The sequence below is a fragment of the Neophocaena asiaeorientalis genome, unplaced genomic scaffold, assembly GCF_003031525.2.
Source record: "Neophocaena asiaeorientalis asiaeorientalis breed wild unplaced genomic scaffold, Neophocaena_asiaeorientalis_V1.1 scaffold85, whole genome shotgun sequence".
NCBI lineage: Eukaryota > Metazoa > Chordata > Mammalia > Artiodactyla > Phocoenidae > Neophocaena > Neophocaena asiaeorientalis.
In genome coordinates, this window is record NW_020174301.1 from 1,854,428 (window position 1) to 1,873,162 (window position 18,735).

At 33.7% G+C, this 18,735-nt stretch overlaps 1 protein-coding gene across 4 annotated transcripts in view; it reads left to right on the forward strand.

The window, feature by feature from the left end:
• PDCD4 (programmed cell death 4) overlaps nucleotides 1–18,382 on the forward strand; it is a 28,840-nt gene extending 10,458 nt beyond the window's left edge. Inside the window, exons 3-13 of one of the 4 annotated variants that reach the window (XM_024756063.1) lie at nucleotides 293–340; nucleotides 1,049–1,351; nucleotides 2,940–3,034; nucleotides 4,115–4,228; nucleotides 6,357–6,578; nucleotides 8,138–8,235; nucleotides 9,174–9,288; nucleotides 11,846–11,953; nucleotides 13,344–13,454; nucleotides 14,124–14,263; nucleotides 17,646–18,382. In XM_024756063.1, the coding sequence (XP_024611831.1) occupies nucleotides 293–340; nucleotides 1,049–1,351; nucleotides 2,940–3,034; nucleotides 4,115–4,228; nucleotides 6,357–6,578; nucleotides 8,138–8,235; nucleotides 9,174–9,288; nucleotides 11,846–11,953; nucleotides 13,344–13,454; nucleotides 14,124–14,263; nucleotides 17,646–17,706 (1,415 nt within the window). In that variant the 3' untranslated portion in view covers nucleotides 17,707–18,382. The remainder of the gene's footprint in view (nucleotides 1–292; nucleotides 341–1,048; nucleotides 1,352–2,939; nucleotides 3,035–4,114; nucleotides 4,229–6,356; nucleotides 6,579–8,137; nucleotides 8,236–9,173; nucleotides 9,289–11,845; nucleotides 11,954–13,343; nucleotides 13,455–14,123; nucleotides 14,264–17,645) is intronic. The other 3 variants (XM_024756064.1, XM_024756066.1, XM_024756065.1) reach the window with 3 other exon arrangements.
• The last annotated feature ends 353 nt before the right edge of the window (nucleotides 18,383–18,735 follow it).

Consider the following 18,735-nt stretch of genomic DNA (forward strand, 5'->3'; position numbering starts at 1 on the left):
CTCTGCTAGGTGCTGAGGATACAAAAACTACAGTATAGGCATGGTTCCTCTTTTGAGGCTTATGACTTATTTGGAAAAGCAATGACATATAAAAAGAAATAAAGTGATTTCCATGATGTGGTAAATGAGCAGTGTATGAGTGTTATTGTGGCTAGAATTGTTAGGAAAGTTTTCATGGAGGAAGTAAGACTCCAGCTGTATATCCTAAAGGATTTTGGTAACTGAAAAGAGCAGTGAGGATGACATTCTAAATGGAGGACCTTTGGGAACTCGTAATGTTGCTGTCTTTCAGGGAATAATGTACAAATCTTAACACAGTCTGGAAGATTTTCAGAGAATGGTAAGTAGTGTGAGTTAGGTTTGGAGAGATGAATTAGAACTTTGAGATGATGGCTTTCTTTGAAAGCAGTGAAGCATCAGCAGTTTGGCACAGTAATCGTATATGATCACATATTTGCTAAATGCCTTTCATGCTCTTTGGATTAGTACTATTTTCTAAGTGTCCACAATTAATTATGAGATATTTGGCAAGTTATTTAAACAGTCTTAGCCTTAGTTTCCTTATCTGTATAAATGTAGTAAATAGCTCTCAAACTTGTGGATAAATGACAAAGTGCCCAGCCTAGTGCCTGGTAAATAGGCATTCTGTAAATATTAGTTTATCTACCTTCCCTAAAGATCCTTAGTCTTTTCTTACTTTCTCCAATTGCTTGACTGTCTTAGCTCATAAAAGTCTCAAAGGTTTTGTACTGTATTTGGTGTTTATATTAACGTAGGTTTTATGATGTAAACACATGAAATAACATGCTTTCAGTAAAATTTTTCATTAACATTCAGTGCCTTAGCTCATTTGGCATGGTAATGTGAAAAGTACTATTAGTTTGTCGTCATGTATTGGACTGGGCCATATGAAATTGCCAATATGTGACTGTCACCTACAAAAATGATAATTTCATGTGATTCAACTTAGTATAACTTATGACTATAACTGGTATAGCAGTAGATGGTTAAAATACTTAGAATTCTTTTCCTTCATTTTCTTTTTAAGAGCCTGATAATTTAAGTGACTCTCTCTTTTCTGGTGATGAAGAAAATGCTGGGACTGAGGAAATAAAGAATGAGATAAATGGAAATTGGATTTCGGCATCCTCCATTAATGAAGCTAGAATTAATGCCAAGGTGAAAAGGCGGCTACGAAAAAACTCGTCCCGGGACTCTGGCAGAGGCGATTCCGTCAGTGATAACGGAAGTGAAGGCCTTAGAAGTGGAGTAACTGTACCAACCAGTCCAAAGGGAAGGTTGCTAGATAGGCGATCCAGATCTGGGAAAGGAAGGGGACTACCAAAGAAAGGTTAGTATATACCACGTCCAAAGACACAAATGAAAAAAATATTATCTGATTATTATACTACAGTTTCCTTGTTCTAAGAATGAGAGAAATTTAAACAGTGATAATGTTAAAGTTTTATGGCTTGTATATGTTTTTACATAGTAATAATCTGAGGACCATACTACTTTTTCTTTTAAGTTGAACCTTTTTTTCTTGTTTGAGTAGATTAGTTTTCTTGAGCAGTACTTTATCTCATATTTCCAGCAAAATACACACCAGTGTTCTTCACAGTTAAGAATTGTGCATGTATTCTCTAATTCTGCTTGAAAGAAGTAGGGTCAGAAATTCATCATGTCTATTATCTAATGAATCTAATTAGTTACGTCCATTGTTAAGAATACATGATAAATATAATTTGACTGGTAATATCTGGGTCAGAATTTTGATAATTTTGTAGATCTGGTTCTGAGTTCTTTTCGGGTCTGTTTGTTTTAGGTACTGGAGTGGAATGGTCTTGTTTCACTGCTGTATCTCCAGTGCCTGGAGTAGTGACTAGCAATCTGGGTACTTAAATATTTGTTGAATGAGGGGTCTGTCAACCTCTGTCTGTCGTAGAATTTTGATGCAGTTTGGAGATTTCACCAACTTCTAAATGGTGGGAGCTTCAAATTATGGCCTAGGATACTTGTAAAATGTTTTTGTGCCCTGTCAGAAATTGTTATTTTTGTTGAATGACTCTGCAACCATTGGCTGGGTCAAAATGAAACCTAGTTATCAGATTCTGTTTTGCTCTGGTGGCAAGAATTATACTCTATGTGTAAAATAAAAACCTCCCCCCCCCAAAACTGGTGATACTGTACAAGTTCTTTAAAAATAATGCAATATACTGAGCTTATAAAAACATTTCAATACATTTATTTAGTAAAGCAACTTTGAAAGTTGGAATTGTTAAACTTCTGCTGGTGAATTTGTATGTAGAGAAGTAGAAATGATGATTAGTTCTGTTAATGCTTCAATAGCATTAGTTATTTGTAACGTATTTCTAGTTGTGAAGTATTTGTTTCTTTTTATATCTAAAGAGTATTTGACTTTAAAACATTTGATGGTGGTCAGTGTACTTCTTTTTTGAATAATTTGTCCCTTGTGGCGTTTTCCATGCCACATCTTTCTGGCTCAGCATATTTCTATTTTGTTGTTGCTGTTCCCAAGATATGTCAGATAGAATTTAGAGCTCCACTGCAGTATCACTTGCCTTGAGGTCACCACTACAGCTATTTTTCTGATTTTTCTGGTTTGTTTGTTTTTGCTTTTATTTTAAAGCATCTGCCTTTTTAGTTTTAACTTTGTAGGCTATTTCAACTTGTTTTTCTGGAAATAGGTTATAAACTATGTAATATCTAATCATTACTGAAAAATCAGTGATCTGAATAAAAAGAGGCTTAACATATAATTCTCAACTGGCAAAATCACTAGCATAGAAATTAAAATACAGTTTTTTTAACTGCTATTGAATTCACACCTGAACATCTAGAATTATTTCAGATTTCAATTAAAATTTATGAACTATGGACATTATGCGCTCTCCTTTCTCAGTTCTAAACTTTTTCAGGTGGTGCTGGAGGCAAAGGTGTCTGGGGTACACCTGGACAGGTATATGATGTGGAGGAGGTGGATGTGAAAGATCCTAACTATGATGATGACCAGGTAGAAGTGTTTTACTTTCTGTAATATATACTTAAAATACTTATAAACTTTTTGACCTCATGTTTGTAGTATACTCATATATTTGTCAAATCATGTATTCTATATGTATACTCTATACCATTCAAATCATATATATATATATAATTTTATAATGTGTGATTATAATTTGTGTGATTATCTGATATGTATATGAGTGTGTATATATGTGTGTACACATATTACACACATTAGTATGTATATCTAAATCATATATATATTCAGTCCTTTCAGACTGTCAGGTTAATTTTGGATTAGAAAACCAAGTTAACTGATAGTAATGTATGAATAATTTGCACTTGGTTTCTGAATTTAATAATTAGACATGAAAATATTTCTAAGGGAACATGAAAAATATATTTTAAAACCAGTAGGATTCAAGTACTATAAAGTCTTTGCTAAATGTTCTAATTTTCATATATAGTCTTGAAAGACTTGAAAGTATGTTGTTAGACTGAAGCCAGTCACAAGTTGCATATAAACATTTCAGGGCTTTTTTTGCAGAGAAGTGGGATAGAAGATTATTGGACATCTTATTCTTTTTGAAATTTCAGTTGAATAATGCTTTTTCCTTAAGAGATTTTTTTGTCACTACAACATTGATTTTTGTTATAAGGGCTTTTTTATTATAATACTAATCATGAAGGCTTTGGCTCCTGCTGTTTCGTTTTTTTTTTAAGTGCAGTTTTAATGAAAATACTAGGTGTGATAGGAAGCTTAAAGCTTTTTGGTCACTGAAGTATTGGTTTAGTGGGAGAGAGAAAAAAAATTAACAGAAGATATGGGGGATCAGAAGCAAGTCATATATTTGCTGTAGTTAGTGGTTTTAATCTGTATGTTGGTTTATTGTATTCAGATTTTATAAAAGAACAGTGACATAGATTCTGTTTTTATATTACATAAGTGATCAAAGCATGTAGCATCTCTTTATCTTGCCCTGAATGGGTATTACTAACCAGTTGGAGTATAAAACTGTGAAACAATTTCAGTTCATCTGAATATTTTGTTCTTTAATTTATAACTTTCTGCCGCTTCCCTTTCCAGGAAAACTGTGTTTATGAAACTGTAGTTTTGCCTTTGGATGAAACGGCATTTGAGAAGACTTTAACACCAATCATACAGGAATATTTTGAGCACGGAGATACTAATGAAGTTGCGGTAGGTTTAAAGTTGAAAGTATAATTTATTTAATATAGGAGAGCAGACACTGTTAAAAGCAAAACATCGTATTCAGAATGATCTTGGATCACTGAAAAAGTTTAAGCATTTTCTTATGCATAAATGAATTTCTAACTAAGAAATGGACTAAAATTTTATTTAGACCACTTCTTATCTATTTGGGATCAGATGAGGGCTTTGTGCCATTTTCTTCTCTGAAAAATGGCACAACACAATAATTTTTATAATTATAGCATTTTTATAATTGATAGTTTATAAAATATAATTAACAATTTCAAGGCATTTATGGACCTTCTAAAATGTCCTTAGGGATCTCATTAAAAATGCCTCAGTTCCATTTTTTTGACATTCATTTCAATGCTTAGGACTAGAATAAAATTTATCTTTGTACTCTGTCCAGAAAAGAACACAGATACAAAAGTTTGGAAAAGAATGCATACAGAAATCAAGAGAACAAATGTGTGGTGGTTTTTTGTTTTAAATTTATTTAATTAATTAATTTAATTTTTGGCTGCTTTGGGTCTTGGTTGCTGTGTGCGGGCTTTCTCTAGTTGTGGTGAGCGGGGTCTACTCTTTGTTGTGGCATGCAAGCTTCTCATTGTGGTGGCTTCTCTTGTTGTGGAGCACAGGCTCAAGGCACGTGGGCTTCAGTAGTTGTGGCACGTGGGCTTCAGTAGTTGTGGCACACGGGCTTCAGTAGTTGTGGTTCGCGGGCTCTAGAGCACAGGCTTAGTAGTTGTGGCACATGGGCTTAGTTGCTCCGTGGCATGTGGGATATTCCCGGACCAGGGCTCGAACCCATGTCCCCTGCATTGGCAGGTGGATTCTTAACCACTGCACCACCAGGGAAGCCCCACAAATGTGCTTTTGAAGCATAATTTGTATGGGAACATTTACTGTGTTAGGAATTGTTTGTAAAGTAAGTCTAAAAGGGTAAAATTTTTAATTATTGGTCTAGTTCAGTAATTTAGTATTACTGACTTAAAGTAATAAAATTGCATCTCCATAGAAGATTTTTATAATTTAGATTCTTTTAATTCAGACTGGGTTTTCTTTTTTTGTGTGTGTGGTACGCGGGCCTCTCACTGTTGTGGCCTCTCCCGTTGCGGAGCACAAGCTCCGGACGCACAGGCTCAGCGGCCATGGCTCACAGGCCCAGCCGCTCCGCGGCATGTGGGATCTTCCTGGACCGGGGCACGAACCTGTGTCCCCTGCATCGGCAGGCGGACTCTCAACCACTGCGCCACCCGGGCAGCCCCTAGACTGGGTTTTCTTGGTTTGTCTGGTAATATGAGGTTTGATAGCTTTGAGGTTTTGTAGGAATAAAACCAAGTATTTGTTCAGCTTACCTAACCGGTGTCCTTGTTAGTAGTCGTTACTTTAAGTAACTGAGTTACAAGTTAGTCTCTGTGGTCATACTGCCTATATTCCACTTCCAACCTGGGCACTCCTCTGGGTGCCCTCAGCAAATACTTAATTTTTCTGTGCTTTGGGTGTGGTGAGTATGATGATAATACATCCCTCAAAGAGTATAAACTAAGGTGGCTGTTATAATTCTTGATACACTGTAAGTGGTCAGTAAGTATTAGCTACTGCTATTACATTTTTTAAGAGAAAATTTTACTTCATCCCAGCATTTAAAACAATAATCCCACTTAAAAACAGTGGTTTAAGATCTCATTTTAAACTTTATATGAAAGTATAAATATTTGGGTGAAGAGAGTATAAACAGCTTATGATAATGTAAAATGAATTTCCCTACAAATGCTCATAAAACACTATTTCTAGAAGTAATAGAGTATAAGGCAGAGGGTTAGTTAACTCCTAACACCAAACTTAGCAATACTATGTAGTTTAGTAAACTATTTTAGGTGTAGTTCACATTCTTGATTTTAGTGATGTTCAGACAGTTGAAGCTTAAAGTGGATCAGTATTTATATGTAGAAAAAGATGTATTTATCTTATCCCCAAATTTTGAGTGTTTCTCTGATTTTTTCCGGTCAAGGAGAGAGAAGGATATATGGGTAATATCTTGATTTTTTTCAAAAATAAAATTAAATTAAATTGAACTATAGGCAGTGACATACTTTTTTTTTTTTTTGAATAGGAAATGCTAAGAGATTTAAATCTTGGCGAAATGAAAAGTGGAGTACCAGTGTTGGCAGTGTCATTGGCATTGGAGGGAAAAGCTAGTCATAGAGAAATGACATCTAAGCTTCTTTCTGACCTTTGTGGGACAGTAATGAGCACAAATGATGTAGAAAAATCATTTGATAAATTGTTGAAAGATCTACCTGAATTAGCATTGGATACTCCTAGAGCACCACAGGTTTGTATGATTCTTCCTCTTGTTCATTCTTTCTGTCTACTTCACTTGCAAGTATAGAACTAATACATACTGCTAGGAAATTTTATTAGATGAAAGAAGAAAAACTGGCCCATATTCCCTGTCACACAAACATAGGCCTCTAATGTTTTAGTGTATTTTCCCCTAGCTGTTTCCACCCCCGCAACATAGTTTTCATCACACTGTAATTTTATATCTTACTTTCCCCCCCATGCTCTGTATAGTTTCTAGGTCATGTTTTTTTTGCTGTCTGTATATTCTCTATTACATGTAGTTAAGATGTTTCATGAGCTAGGATTTTTAAAAAATGTAGATTGTTATAATTGAGGATTGAGTTTGCTTCACTAATGTTTATTATAAAAATAATGATAAATAAGATTGTTCCCTTTTGTAGCTTTGTGGGGAAATAATTAGAAAATTCATGACTTATGTATGCTTTTGTTGTTTAGATTCTGTTCAAAGCCTTTTACTTTTATTAGATTTCATACATGCTTGACACTATAATATGACTTTCTGGTTTGAAATTGAAAATGTGTGAAATCATTGCTATTTACCTGAGCAGAGTTTTAAAGCAAGGTAGGAGCACTTTACTTAAACATTAATTTAGGTATAGACTATAGGTAGGTTAACATAAATGCTGTTTCTGTTTTACTTTCCTGTGACAGACAGTAAGTAGTCTGTGTCAGTATTGAACTGTGATTCAAACATGATTTTTTTTTTATACAATACCCATACTTTAAAAAAAACTGTACATAAGTTAATAGTCATTATAGAAGTTTTGAAAAATAAAAGGCAAAAGGAAGAAAGGCCAGCAAAAATAACCACTGTTAACTGTTAACATTTTGGTGTTTAAATCTTCTGTTCTACTTTTTGTGGGTATATATCAGTGTATGTTTTTTACATATCCTTACGTTTTTTGTTTTAATAAAAAGTGGAATCATACTGTATATGTTACTTGGTAAACTTGATTTTTCTTACACCATAAAATGTGGTAAACATATTTGGCCACACGGTGTACCATCTTACGTATATACCATTCAACCACACAATTACTGTTAGACACTAAGTTGTTTCCAGTTTTTTTAAGAAATAATGCTATGAACATACTTTCAGTTAAATATTTCTGCACAGCTTTTCCCCCTCAGATAAATTCCTTTAATCAAACAGTTTTGAGAGACCATAGTCCAATTTTTTTCTTTCCAGAAGAGATGTTTCTCTTGACTATTAAGTCATTGAATTACTAGCAAGTATTTTTGATTATATGCTATGTTTCAAGCAGTGTGCAACGTGTTAGGGATTCAGTAGTGAGCAAAAGAGATATTTTATGCCCCCATGGCTTTTAACTTGAAGGTTAAGATGTGGGAGTGTATGCCAGGCATAAACAGTAGGTACTAAATAGGTGTTTTTTGAATACTCCAACATGTCTTAGGTATTGACTGAGTAGTTCAACCATTCTTTATCATTTATGTTTTTAGAAATTGTGTCCTATAAAGCTTTATTTTAGATTTTTTTATATAGCTCTTTTTTTTTTCTTATTATAGTTGGTGGGCCAGTTTATTGCTAGAGCTGTTGGAGATGGAATTTTATGTAATACCTATATTGATAGTTACAAAGGAACTGTAGATTGTGTACAGGCTAGGTAAGTAAATTAATTTTCCTACTTAGACTTTCAAAATAGGGGAAAGTTCTACAGGATTCTGTTGAAATGACACTTGAATTAATCAGACTTTGTGGACACCTATTTGTCATTTTTGTGTACTCTTTACCATTAAAACAAAATTGAGAGATTCTTGACATGATATAACAGAAAGAAGACAGTACTCTAATGCAGAAGTTCTGGGTTTTAGCTAAACTGTTAGCTACCTTTATGTCAAACCACTTTTCTCTCAGCCTCAGTTTCCTTATTTATAAAATGAAAGGATGGGACTTGGAATGTTTTTTAAGGTCCCTTTAGGTTTTAATATTCTGTAATTATTTAATATTCTAATAAGATGGACAGTATTAACAAAGGAGCCCTGTTTTCAATTTTATATTTATTTGCTATAGAAATCTTAGGAAATAATGTTTTTCACTTTTTTCTTTGATATAATTTTAAGCTAAATGTGATATTTGGGAGTTGTGCTCAGTGATTTTTCATAACTTCCTGGAAACCTAGACTTGTACTTAGCTATGTCTTAGGTTTTCACAGGTATAGATATTAATTTTCTAGGACTACTTCAGGTCAGAGTGGCATGGTTGCCCTGGTGGAAAGGCATGGATCTATGTAAAAGTTAGTTTTAGGTGAAACATTCCTTCTCAGGCTAGATCAGTAATTTTGAAATAACGTTATTAGACTTTTGTTGACCAAGAAATGGAAATGAGTGAGAGAATATTAATATGAGAAGTAACTTTTTTTGTTCCCAACTTTTTATCTTGAAAAATAGTTTTTTAAGAGACTTCTGAACTTTAGGTTGCTTTTATGTTATATGAAAGCTTTTAGTGTATATGGGGTTTTTTCCCCCAACTTCATCCATAATTTGGTCAATCTCAAGCATGTCCATATGTCAAAATTAACTTTTTTTTTTTTTTTTTTTGTAGAGCTGCTCTGGACAAGGCTACCGTGCTTCTGAGTATGTCTAAAGGTGGAAAGCGCAAGGACAGTGTTTGGGGCTCTGGAGGTGGGCAGCAGTCTCTTAACCACCTTGTTAAAGAGGTAAATACTGGGCATTGTCTTTAGCTTAATTTGTATGTATTCTTCAGGGAAACAAACTCTGCCCTCTAGCTGGTATTTTTGCGGACAAAAATTAATTTCAGTCTTATAGCTGCAGGTAGAAAATGGAATAATCCTTATATTTTTGGATTTATGCCCTTTTGCTATAAATTATACAATAATTATATAGTCATTATTAAATTTTTATGGTTTCTCTGACTTAAACTAAGACTGTGTTAAGTTAAAGGGGCTTTCATGAAGTTAAAGGGGTTTTCATGAAGAAGGCTGTGTAGGAACCTCAAAGGAATACCTAAAGTCTTTTTCTTGGAATGTAAAATTTTTCAGACTGTTTGAGTTTCTGTTTTGTAGTTATTCAGTAAATGTCCATATTTATAAGAGCAGTTTGAAACTGGATGGTCTCAGGTTGTAAGTTATGCATTATGAACACTAGAGTAGATCAGAGTGGTAGATTTTTGTAGGGAAGTTCACTACCTGTATGCATTCTTTAAAAGAAAAAGTAATTGGTTTTTGCATTAATACCAGATTTATTCTCTATGGATTTTTTTTTCTGGCAGCAAAGTGATATTCTATAATAAGAAACCAGAAAAAGTAGTTAATCCTATTTGAAGATTTTTAAGAAAATTAGAAGATTTATATAGTACATGTGCTTCTGATTTTTGAGTATAATCTTTCATGTGACTATAGTTTTGATATTTAATAAATATTTTAATGATATGTATACCAAGTTTGAGTGTTAAGGAGCTCTAAATATTGTTAGAGCTTTGACCAGTTTTGTTTTTATATATGTGAAGGTAGATGAGTTGGTGTTTGTAATGTCATGATTGCAATATCTGTTTTTAAAAATTTTTTAAGTTATTAAAAAATTGAGGTATAAAAAGAGTGGAAATACCGGAGCAGTTCAGCAAGAAAATAAAATAAAGGCATCTAAGTTGGAAAAGAAGAAGTAAAACTATCTCTGTTCCCAGATGACGTGATCTGTATACAGAAAATCCAAGTGAATTCTCAAAAAAACAAAAACACCAAACTATTATAAACAAATTCAGCACAGTTGCAGGATACAAGATCAGTGTACAGAATTTAATTCTAGGTCTTTTGTATACTAGCAATGCAATGAATGGTCTGAAATGAAATTAAGAAACAGTTGCATTTGTAATAGCATAAAAAGGATTAAAATACAAAGGAATAAATTTAACAAAGGAAGTGCAAATCTTGTGCACCAAAAACTGCAAAACACTGTTGAAAGAAATTAAATAAGGCCTAAATAAGTAGAAAGATATCCCATGTTTATGGACTGAAAGATTTAATATTCTTAGATGATAATGCTTCTCAAAATTAATATTTTGAGAAACTGCCGAACTGTTTTATGGTATGTGAATTATCACAACAACAAAAAATGGTCACGATGAAAATTGAAGTAAAACTACCAATATATGAGGTTGACGTTATCTGGATATTCGTTTATTTTACATGGAAGGATGAGTTGGACAGAGAGGACTTTTAGAAATAGATACATGTATTTGTAATTTATCGTTCTCAACAATGCATGGGACCCAATGGGAAACACTTAAATACTTTAAATTAATAACAAAGTTAAAAAACTAAGTGATGTAATTTAAATAATAAATATATTAGCTTATAATTATAAAGTGAAAATACTTTATTCAAGTAACATGCTTCAAATATTTATTTTCCTAAAGCATGATAATAGCAATTATTCATCAAGATATATTCTGTTGATCAAATTTTACTATACTTTTAATGGAAATACATTGTAGAAGTTGAAAGTAGAACATACTTAAATGAGATTTCAGTCAGCCAATATTCATTGAGTGTCTACTAGGTGCAAAGATTATTTTAACAGGCGATGTATAGGGGAGGACATTCCTCGTTGAAGTTCTTGTGTTGAAAAACTTCTTTTCTCTGGAGCCATAGATGTTCTTGTGCAACTTTCAACGGGAGAGTCAAGACTTGCCTCCTTGGCTATAACTGGAAGCTGAATTACTGACGAACGTTTTAAATAATGGTCCTCAAATCTTCAGTTGTAGAGAAAAGAGAAAACTGCTTTGGAAATCTTTGCCCTGTCTAGTAAAGCCCTATTATCTCTCATTTTGGGGCTCCCACTTAGTGTCATGCTGATGGAAATGGGTTTGCACCACTTTAAAAACTCATTTTGAGACTTTCAGTTAGTGCCCTCTAGTGGTATTTAAGGTCCCTTGTTTTACAGGGAGCATTGAAGCATTATGGTCACAACTCAGGCCAAACACATCTTAAGTCTACTCATCGATCGCAGTGGATTATTGAAACACACTGAAACACTGCATTACCTTCATGACTATGAACCATTTAAAATTTGGGGATTTGCTTTTTAATTATTAAAAAATTCTGTTATGATAGTGTCATGTCAAGACTATTCTTAGACAACTGTCTGTGACCTATTTATCATGTACTATATTGAGATGAGGGTAAATAAATCCTTAGGCAAAACAGAATTTTTTAAAAATCAAGAATTCTAACACATCTCAATCTTTAAATCTAATAGATTGTTATGCTGCTGAAAGAGTATTTACTCTCTGGAGACATATCTGAAGCTGAACATTGCCTTAAGGAACTGGAAGTACCTCATTTTCACCATGAGCTTGTATATGAAGTAAGATTACTTTGACATTCCAAAAAGAATTATTAAGTGTTCCTTTTTGCACCACAGTGACATAATGCTTCTTTAATAACATACATTTTTGTTTTCTTTTAAAAATTTTAATATTAAGGGGGAGAGGGTTTTACAATTTTTTCTTTTTTTATCAAGGTATAATTTAGAGTAAAATATACTCTTTAGCTGTGCAGTTCAATGAAGTTTTGACAAATGTATCAAGTCACATAATCACTATCTCAGAATATAGAACATTTCCATCACTTCCAAAAGTTTGGGGCTAACCTGCTCCCCTACCACTGTCATCTCCTGGTAACCACTAATCTAATGTTTGTCCCTATAGTTGTGCCTTTCCCAGACTATCAGTCATATAAATGGAATCATACTGTGTATCTGACCTTCTTCAGGTAGCATAATGCTTTTAAGATATGTCCATGTCATTTTATGTAACAGTAAATTCACTTTTTAGTGCTGGGTGATATTCCATTGACTAGACCTACCATATTGTTTCCAGTTTGAGTGATTATTAAAAAAAAGCAGTCATAAATATTCACTCACAGGTTTTGTGTGGACATATCTTCTCATTTTTCTCGGGTAAATACCTAGGTGTTGAAATTCTGGATCATACAGTAAGAGTATTTTTAACTTTATAAAAACATTCATATTCATGATACGTACTTTCCAGATTTTTCCTTTATTTTATAATATCTTTATTAAAATAATGTTTTCATTCCAGAATATGCCCCCTTAACATATTGTATTAGATGTTTGGCAGTATGTTAACACAATGCATTGGCTTTAATTTCTATATAGCATCTGTCATTTTATCTCAGATAATGATAATGCCATGAGGTTTGAGTTAAATGAAAAGTACTTAGATAATGTTTAGCAGTTCTAGATTTAAATCTTAGCTTTGCACTTCTCATCTGTGTGCTTTTGAGTGATTCATTTTAACTTTTAAAGTATTAGTTTCCTCATCTTTTATTATTTATTTATTTATTCCCCCCCCCGACACACACACTGTATTTTATTTTTACAAGAGATGAATAAACTGACACCAAGCATTGTAAATGGATGATCGCAACAAAAGCAACAATGATTGCAACTACCGAACACGAAACACACTCATATTATGTCACATGACATTCAGTCCAGTAATCCTCCACTGCAACAGCTCCTTTACTTTGCAGTGATAATTGATTTGTATATTTTTTGCCTCTGAGTCCTTGTTGGATTTTTTTTTTATTCAAACAAAGTCACAAAAATTATAATTATAATCATCCTCATCTATACATATATATACACATATTAGAGATGAGATCTGATAGATTTTAGGAGCAGTTTCTTATATGAAAATGAGCAATAATTCAATCATTTATTCCATTTTTAGGCCATTGTAATGGTTTTAGAGTCAACTGGAGAAAGTACATTTAAAATGATTTTGGACTTATTAAAATCTCTTTGGAAATCTTCTACCATTACTCTAGACCAAATGAAAAGAGTAAGTATAACATTATTTTGAACAATTTTTAGGCTTACATCTTATATATGATTGAATACAGATTACGAATTGTCAATGAATTTTCTTTTAGGCTTGTGTAGTAATATTATGCCTATATATATATATATATATATATAAATGGTACTGTTTATGTTTGAACCTCTTATAGCCATTTCCTGGAAAGTACTAAATACTCCAGTATTTTTGAACCTGTATTTTGAAAAACGTGATGTGTATGTGTTCTTCAAGAGTTCTAAGATACGATAATTTCTTTTTTATATCTAGAGAGAAACATGAATTTCTAACAAATTTATAAAGTACTTAATTTATTCCTATTTAAAATTGTATGCATTGTTATTAAATATTGGTGAGGTTCTTACTGGCCTTTTATTTTTTAAAAATGTAGTAAATGTATTATAGAGAAGTAGATGGGGAAGAAGTGTGTCCAACGTCTAATGTCTGCCTGAAGCTCTTTTGAGAGAACAGTTTTAAAGAAAATATTCTGTAAAAAAAATAGACTTACTCTTCGTACTTTTCGAGGTTAGGATCTGACTGCAGTCTAATTACATGAACATTTGGCCTTAAATATAGATTGATAATAGTGATGGGTTGTATGGCATTATGTATTTTATATGGGCTAACAACTCTATGTAATTCCATTGTTTTTAGGGTTATGAGAGAATTTACAGTGAAATTCCAGACATTAATCTGGATGTCCCACATTCATACTCTGTGCTTGAGCGATTTGTAGAAGAATGTTTTCAGGCTGGAATAATTTCCAGACAACTCAGAGATCTTTGTCCCTCAAGGTACTTTGTTTATTACTTTCTCACCGTGAAATACTGGCTGAGGTGCTTGGGAGGGCTAAGCTAATTTTCTGTCATTCCAGCTGTGTCTGAAAAATAATTGTATCTTCCCTGAAGTCACTCATCAGTGAAAATTATCTGAATTTATGGAGAAACAAGGGTGAAGCTTATTTTGTTCTCTTGTAAATCTGTATAGGACTACCTCATGAAGCCACAGTTCATTGGAAGGAAAATAATTTTGTGGAGTAGTTCTGTGTACCAGACTCTGTTCTAAGCGGTTTAAATATTATTTCAGAGTAGCTATCACCAGTGAGATGAAAAAATTGAGGCTTACGGCAGTGTAATGTACCTTTTCTAAGGTCACGGTAGAAGCCAAGGATGGATCCAGACTTTTTCTGGCTTTTAAGATCTAGGTTCATTCCTGTATTTCATGTGGGTTCCTTTTGCTCCCTCATAGAATGGAGAATTGGGACTCATTGGATTTTACCGCTCTAGAAAGTGTGTGTGTGATTCTTTTGGAGGTATTATATATGTGCTGCTAGGTTCAAACTCCTTAGGAGTTGATGAATTTTTTTTGTTATTGTTAAAGCTTATAATGAAGTTTGTATTGTAATAGATACAAAAGTTTAGCAACAGCTAACCCTCTGGTCTGGGTCTGTTTTATATTTTAAGTTTTTGTAATTTTTATATGAAGAAGTTTCAGTCTTTATGTATTTTTATGTAAGTGCACTGTGAGAATTAAATCTCAAAAAATACTTCCCGATAGTGTCCTTTGCTCTACAAAGTTTAGAAGCCATTAAGAGAGAAGAAAAAGATAATGGTGGAATATACATTTTAATGGTTTTGTTAAAAATGTTTGAAAATGTAGATCTCTGTTTCGGTGATGGCATCATTGATGTACTGATATGCCAAGTGGTATACATCAGTAACAACTGTCAGCTTTGGCAAGGCTTTCTGCTACTTGCTGCTTCATTTCCAGCCTTGATCTCCTAATATTATAGTGTGAAGCCTTTACGTTCAGGAAAATATAGCTGGTTTACATTTAGACTTAGTATGGAAAGGGGTTAACACTTTGGCACTGGCTCTTTTAAAAAGTTTTTCAGCCTCTATTCAAAGGTCTAACTAGTTACTTCTATTGTGGCTTTACTTTCAAGGATCATTTGAAGAGATGTCTAAACCTTCTATGTATTCCATAGAACTTTCACTTTTTATCTCTAACCTTTTGCTTATTTGGACGGAGTGCACATTTATGTGTGACCTTGAATGCCTGTGTGTATTGGTCTAGGGTCAGAGAATAATAAGGGCTAATCCTGCTCAAGTTGTGTTTAGCACTTACTGCTTTAGGCTGCTGTTCAACTGTTCCTCTTGGGCTGCTGTCACTACATGTAGCTAGTGTGTGGTTACATTATAGAGGAAGGTCTCTTGAGTTTGAAATAGCAGAAATCTCAAAATGGGGCATATGGGACTTCCATATGGGAGGTCCAGTGGTAAAGAATCCGCCTTACAATGCAGGGGACATGGGTTCATTTGCTGGTCGGGGAACTAAGATCCCACATGCTGCGGGGCAACTAAGCCCACACACCACAACTACTGAACTCGTGTGCCTCAACAAGAGCCCGCGTGCCACAAGCTACAGAGCCCACGTGCTGTGGAGCCCGCACGCCGTGACTACAGAGCCCATGCACCCTGGAGCCCATGCACCCTGGAGCCCGCGCACCACAGCTACAGAGCTGATGTGCCCTGGAGCCCACGAGTCACAACTAGAGAGAGTAAACCCGCATGCCACGATTAGAGAGAAGCCTGCGTGCTGCAATGAGATAAGTCCACATGCCGCAATGAAGACCCAACACAGCCAAAAAAAAAGAACATAAATAAATAAGTAAATATTTTTTTAAAAGGGGCATATACTGGAATTAATTGGACTCTGTTTTTCCACATTCAGGTTATGGCTTTTCTATATTTAAACATAGATATTTTGATAGCTTCTGTAGCTCTAGTTTGCATAATTCCCAGTCATGTTGGTGTTTCCTATTTGGTTCAGTGTTTAGCTTTCAAATAATATTAATGACATACTAGAAATAAATACAGGCATACCTCATTTCATTGTGCTTTGCAGATGCTGTGTTTTTTACAAATTGAAGGCTTGTGGCAACCCAGCGTTGACGTCTATTGGTGCCATTTTCCCAACAAGCATTTGCTCACTTTGTGTCTGTGTTGCATTTTGGTAGTTCTCAGTATTTCTAACCCTCCACCAGCAAAAAGATTAATGACCTGTTAAAGGCTTGGATGATAATTAGCATTTTTCAGCAATAAAGTAGTTTTTAATTTTGATATGTACATTGGGTTTTTAGACATAATGCTTATTGCACACTTAATAGGCCACAGTATTGTGTAAACATAGTTTTATATTCAGGAAACCAAAAAATTTATGTGATTGTAATGTGATAGCACTTTATTGTGGTGATCTGGAACTGAACCCACAATAATTTTGAGGCATGTTTGTATTAAATTTCCAAACAGCATAATAATGTCTGCCTTATTTATATTTTAATTTTTTTTACACGACTTCATTTGGACAGTGAACTTATTTCAGTCATCAAGCTTTTATTTAACTAAAAACTGCTCAGATTAAGCAGTTCATTTGATATGTTCTAGGATATGTATCAGGGGAAGTCTTTTCAAAAGACTTAGAGGAATGCTGACTTTTAAAAATATAAATGACAATACACCCCTTCAAAAATTAATGAATAACCAAAAATGAAGTTTTAAATTCTTTTAGTTGACTGTAGTCAGAATTTGTTTTCTTGTTTGTGGTTTTTTTTTTTAACATCTTTATTGGAGTATAATTGCTTTACAATGGTGTGTTAGTTTCTGCTTTATAACAAAGTGAATCAGTGATACATATTATTATATCCCCATATCTCTTCCCTCTTGCGTCTCCCTCCCCCCCCGCCACCCTCCCTATCCCACCCTTCTAGGTGGTCACAAAGCACTGAGCTGTTCTCCCTGTGCTGTTTGGCTGCTTCCCACTAGCTGTTAGTTTTACATTTGGTAGTGTATATATGTCCATGCCACTCTCACACTTTGTCCCAGCTTCCCCTTCCCCTTCCCCCTGTCCTCAAGTCCATTCTCTAGTAGGTCTGTGTCTTTATTCCCATCTTGCCCCTAGGTTCTTCATGACCTTTTTTTAAGCTTCCATATATATGTGTCAGCATATGGTATTTGTTTATCTCTTACTGACTTACTTGACTCTGTATGACAGACTCTAGGTCAGGATTGCTTTGGAAATTAATGAATAACCAAAAAAGATGAAGTTTTAAATTCTTTTAGTTGACTGTAGTCAGAATTTGTATCTGTTTTCATGTTTGTGTTCTTTTCATTGCAGGGGCAGAAAACGTTTTGTAAGTGAAGGAGATGGAGGTCGTCTTAAACCAGAGAGCTACTGAATATAAGAACTCTTGCAGTCTTAGATGTTATAAAAAATATATATATCTGAATTGTAAGAGTTGTTAGCACAGTTTTTTGGTTTTTTTTTTTAGCACTTGTTTTGGGTACAAGGCATTTTTGAAATTTTGTAAACTTACATTTAAGGGAAATTTTTAAAGTAAGTGTTTTTTCTTTTTCTTTTCTTTTTTTTTTTTTTGAGCGTGTAAAGGAGGGACAGAAAAGTAACCACTTCTTAAGTGGGATATTCTCATAAGCTACCTTTTTTAAGTGCCATGTTTATGACATAATCATTCCAAGTTTTGCATTGATGTCTGACTGCCACTCCTTTCTTTCAAGGACAGTGTTTTTGTAGTAAAATCACTGGTTTATACAAAGCTTTATTTAGGGGGTAAAGTTAAGCTGCTAAAACCCCATGTTGGCTGCTGCTGTTGAAATACTGTGCTTTGGGAGTAAAAAAAAAAAAAAAAGTTCTTTCTTTGTCTTAAAGAATTTTTTAAAAATGACTTAGTTATGAGACTTATTCATCTTTCCAGGGAACATTGCTCAGTCTTAAAGACTAGACAGTTAAGTAAATGGTGGCTGGAACATCTATTTTTCTACAAAACTGGACGAATGAACCCAGTTCTAGAAGAATGTATGACAAAATAAAACATGTGAAGCAGTGTTGATTCTTTATTGGGAGTACCTTTATTTTAGGGCTTTCAAAAAATGTATTTCACACAACAAATTTTAAATCATATAAAAGAGCGTGTTTGAACCTAGTGAATTTTAAACTTTGCTCCTAGCAAACTTTTAAAACAAGAGTACAGTAGTAAATGAATTATTTTAATATTATACTTGGTGGGAAATACTTGCACACTTACCTGTTTTTGATCTTATCTAGAGCTTAATGAAATTTCTAAAACATATATACCTTTCATAATTCTTAAGTTCTATTACCAAGTAATGCTTGTGTTACAAAAAATTATTCTTCAAAGACTCATAGTTTTACATTTACCCAGTGTCTGAGAAAATAGTTACCAATAAAT